Source organism: Palaemon carinicauda, chromosome 17 (genome assembly GCF_036898095.1).
Source record: "Palaemon carinicauda isolate YSFRI2023 chromosome 17, ASM3689809v2, whole genome shotgun sequence".
NCBI lineage: Eukaryota > Metazoa > Arthropoda > Malacostraca > Decapoda > Palaemonidae > Palaemon > Palaemon carinicauda.
The window spans coordinates 61,588,816-61,593,815 of NC_090741.1; the positions used below are offsets into that span (position 1 = coordinate 61,588,816).

At 31.8% G+C, this 5,000-nt stretch overlaps 1 protein-coding gene across 1 annotated transcript in view; it reads right to left on the bottom strand.

The window, feature by feature from the left end:
• LOC137656394 (uncharacterized) overlaps positions 1-5,000 on the bottom strand; it is a 68,261-nt gene that overhangs the window by 11,948 nt on the left and 51,313 nt on the right. Inside the window, exons 13-14 of the mRNA XM_068390570.1 lie at positions 4,779-4,917; positions 2,418-2,605 (exon numbers count right to left, since the gene is read on the bottom strand). Coding sequence (XP_068246671.1) covers positions 2,418-2,605; positions 4,779-4,917 — 327 coding nt within the window. The remainder of the gene's footprint in view (positions 1-2,417; positions 2,606-4,778; positions 4,918-5,000) is intronic.

Genomic DNA, 5,000 nt, shown 5'->3' on the forward strand with positions numbered 1-5,000 from the left:
TTCATATCAACCGACAATCAAGTGTGATAGAATGGCTTTATATAAATGAAACATCGTTTACAGGTAATGAAAACAGTCTCCTATGGTACTATGTTATGATAGGTGCGTGTCGTTACTATCTGACTCTCCTCAATATAGTGTTTAAATCCATTATTAACTATAGTTAATTATTGAATCGTTTGGTAATTAAGTAACAAGTTTTTATTTCCATGGATGATATATCGTAAAGCAAAATAACAAACTTCCTAAAGTTGTAGTTATAGGATTAAAGATATTTTGGCATTTGACGTTGCGATATCTGGGAGTTGCCAGACGCCTCCAGTTCGTTTGTCTTTTTCTTGTTTTTTTCCTCTGCATTTAGCAAGTTCTTTTTCATGGAGTATTGCTGCTCTTAATTATTTATCGTGAAAGATATATTTTAATGTTGTCAGTGTTCTTAAAATATTTTATATTGTTCATTACTTCTCTTGTAGTTTATCTCTTTCCTTTCCTCAGTGGGCTATTTTTCCCTTTGGAACCCTAGGGCTTATAGCATCCTGCTTTTCCAACAACAGGGTTGTAGCCTCGCAAGTGGTAGTAATAATAGTTTGTTATTCCTCAGAGAGACATCTGCTTCTGTAGATTTCTTTCCTAATCTTAAGAGTAGTGCAGTAAGGAGGTGACGAGAGACCTGACTTATTTATTTATTTTTGTTTTTATTCAAATTTCCGTTGTGTAGTTTATGGTATCGCAAAATTCAACGTCTGGAAATTTGCCGAATTTTAAACCAAGCCTAAAGAAAAGTTAGCACCAAAGTATTTGCAATAAAAGGGAAGAAACAAGAAAGGTGGATATTTTATGTGTATATATATATATATATATATATATATATATATATATATATATATATATATATATATATATATATATGTATATATATGTATATATATATATATATATATATATATATATATATATATATATATATATATATATATACATATACACATATATCCGGTCACGCTCAGCTGCAATTTCCAAAGGTTTAACTACTCAGTCTCGGGTCCAGAAATATATATATATATATATATATATATATATATATATATATATATATATATGTGTGTGTGTGTATATATATATATATATATATATATATATATATATATATATATATATATATATATGTATATGTATATACACATACACATATATATTCCGTTCACGTTCAGGGAGTGATGTTGGTAGAGAACTCTGTCCCAATGCTTCATATTTGCTTGTTTATGTGCGATGTGGCTGTTATCATTATCACTTGTTAAGCTACAGCCCTAGTTGGAAAAGCAGGATGCTATAAACCGAAGGGCTCCAACAGTGAAAAATAGCCCGGTGAGGAAAGAAAATATACTACAAGAAAAGTTTAAGAACAACGATAACAACATTAAAAAAAAGTACTAACAAGGAGTCTAGGTAAATGTAAGTGAGGTTTATTTAACAAGACAGCGAGTATATATACAGAAAATAGAGAGCAAGAATGGCACAAAATTCAAACAGTATAAAACATGCGATGGGAACCTTAAACAGGTTTCTTTTATCAGTGGTGTGGCGATCGAGAGAAAAAAAAAGCAAGAATGACAAAATTTAAACAGTTTAAAACATGCGATGGCTAGCTTAAACAGGTTTGTATTTTCAGTGAGAGAAAAAAGCACAATATTGACACAAAATTCAAACAGCATAAAACATGCAACGGCAAGCTAAGCAGGTTTCTTATATCAATGCCAGGGCGATCGAGAGATTAAAAAAGCCTAGTTGGAAAAGCAGGATGCTATAAGCTCAGGGGCTCCAACAGGGAAAATAGCCCAGTGAGGAAAGGAAACAATGAAAAATTAAATATTTTAAGAAACGTAACAACATAAATGTCTCCTATATAAAATGTAAAAACTTGAACAAAACAAGAGGAAGAGAAATAGGATGGAATAATATGCTAGAGTGTCCCCTTAAGCAAGAGAACAGTAGAAGACCATGGTACAGAGGCTATGTTACTACCCAAGACTAGAGAACAATGGTTTGATTTTGGAGTGTTATTCTCATAGAAGAGTTACCTACCATAGCTAAAAAGTCTCTCCTATCTTTACCAAGAGGAAAGTAGCCACTGAACAATTACAGTGCAATAGTTAATCTTTTGGGTGAAGAAGAATTGTTTGGTAATTTCTGTGTTTGTCAGATGTATGAGGACAGAGGAGAATATGTAAAGAATGGGCCAGATTATTCGGTGTATGTGTAGGCAAAATGAAAATGAACCGTAACCAAAGTGAAGTATACAATGTAGTACCGTTGGGCTAGTGAAAGGACTCCATATCTATCTAGCGGTAGTATCTCAACGGGTGGCTGGTGCCCAACCTATGAGCGTAAATGAAACACGTGAGTCGGTGTACACATACCTTGTACCGTATCCCGGGTCCGTACTTCTCAAGGGTGACGTAGGTCTCCGTGTTCTTGTTCATTCGGAAGACCATGTTGCAGTAGTCGGTGGTGAAGGGGAAGTAGAAAAAGTTGAAGTTGCAACGGAAGGTGACCGTGTATTTTCGCACGATGCGGATGTAGTTCTCCACGCCCTTGTAGTGACGGGCTGTTCGGCCGGGGGGGGGGGGGGGATGGGGGGGAGAAGAAGCTTTGTTTGGATAAATAGGAAAAGATAGGTTGTGGTTTTTTTTTTTTATTTTTTTTTTTTTACATCCGCCAAGGAGATTTTATTTTTTTCGAGTCGGTTTAATTTTTTTTATAATTAATTTATATTTACTGTGTATAAAAATGTGTAGGCTATGTAGTAAACACACTCATTTATATATATATCTATATATATATATATATATATATATATATATATATATATATATATATTTATAATAATAATAATAATAATAATGTATACATGTACACACACGCACACATTTATATATATATATATATATATGTATATATATATATATATATATATATATATATATATATATATATATATATATGTATATATATAGATAGATAGATAGATAGAGATGAACTGCAGATGAGGTATATGGTAATGAGACACACGTATATATATATATTATATATATGTATATATATGTATATGTATATATATATATATATATATATGTATATGTATATGTATATATATATATATATATATATATATATATATATATATATATATACAACCTTATGAAGGTAAAGCATGAATGCTGAGTGCCAATGAGAAATGTCATAAAAAAAAACCCACTGATAGTGGGAAATATGGAAATACTTTTAAAGTAAAGATAAAGAGGGTTAATTTAGGTAGAAGGAATTGATGATGAAAGGCTAAGAGAAGATTTTATTATTATTATTATTATTATTATTATTATTATTATTATTAGCTAAGCTACAACCCTATTTGGAAAAGCAAGATGGTATATATTTATATGCCAAAAGGGCTCCAATAGGGAAAAATAGCTCAATGAGGAAAGAAAATAAACAATCTGAGAAATAATGAACAATTAAAATAAAATATTTCAAAAACAGCAACATCAAAACAGATATTTTATATATGAACTTTAAAAAGACTAAAATCAGTGAGAGTTTGTTGTTAATCATCCCCTACCCCTCCAAAAATGAAACTCCAAATACCCTCGCAAATTATATAGGACCACCTTCAGTTGAGACAACATCTCCCTGGGCTCAAATGACTCGCTTATATTCTCTCTCTATAACTTTTTTCCATTTTTCATTTTGACTCGTATCAATTAAACTAAGCCTCTTTATCACATTGTACCAGTTTTTATAGTTTCTATAGGAGATATTTATTTTAATGTTGATACTCTTCTTAAAATATTTTATTTTTCTGTGTTTCCTTTCCTCACTGGACTATTTTCCCTGTTGGAGCCCCTGGGCTTATAGCATCCTGCTTTGCCAACAAGGGTTGTAGCTTAGCAAGTATTAATAATAATAATAATAATAATAATAATAATAAGGGTTTGTAATCAACCAGAGTGCCGATTTTAGACGGGATTTAGAGTTATCTAAATGTCCCGCTTTTTAGAAAGAATTATGAGCTTTGTTCACGTTTGTCCCACCCTTTTTTTGTGCCACAAAAACAAAACTATCCCCATTTTAGTGAAATAGTACTGATATTTTGTTTAATTTTGCCATTTCACTATCTGGTAATTTCCATCGTCTTCTTTGACTGCTTCGGTGCGCAATTAGCTTTATTAAAGTAATATTATAGACTCTATAAAGTGCAGCCCGCTGCAACTGCTGGTGTCGGCAGAATAAAGGGCTGAGAAAGTCATCGAAGGTCGAGAGAGAGAGAGAGAGAGAGAGAGAGAGAGAGAGAGAGAGAGAGAGAGAGAGAGAGAGAGAGAGAGAGAGAGAGTATAATATATATATATATATATATATAATATATAAATATATAAATGTATATATATAAATGTATATCTATATATATATATATATATATATATATATATATATATATATATATATATGTGTGTGTGTGTGTGTGTGTATATATCTATCTAAATATCTATCTATCTATCTATATATATATATATATATATATATATATATATATATATATATATATATACTTGTGTGTGTGTGTCTGTCTGTGTCTGTTATGAAATATCCCGCTTTCATAGAAAAAAAAATCTGCCCACATTACCCAAAAATTAAATTCTTATGACATGAACTACGACAGGCTGCAAGTATGCACACTCCCATGCCTGCAGGCAATCTACAACAACAACAACTAATAAACTCACCTTCCCTGGAATACTCGATGTTGTCCGGAAGAGGCTGGCCCAGACGTTTGATGGTGATCTTGCACTCGTTGTCGACCAGCGTGTGCTGGTTATTTTCCGCGTTTAGGAAATCCACCGTTGGGATCCAGATTGTGTAGGCCTTTTTTGAAAAGAAATGTTTAATTGAGTAATGCACGGTGGATTTGCTTGTGTTGGTGGATGCGTGTTATTTTTATTATTGTT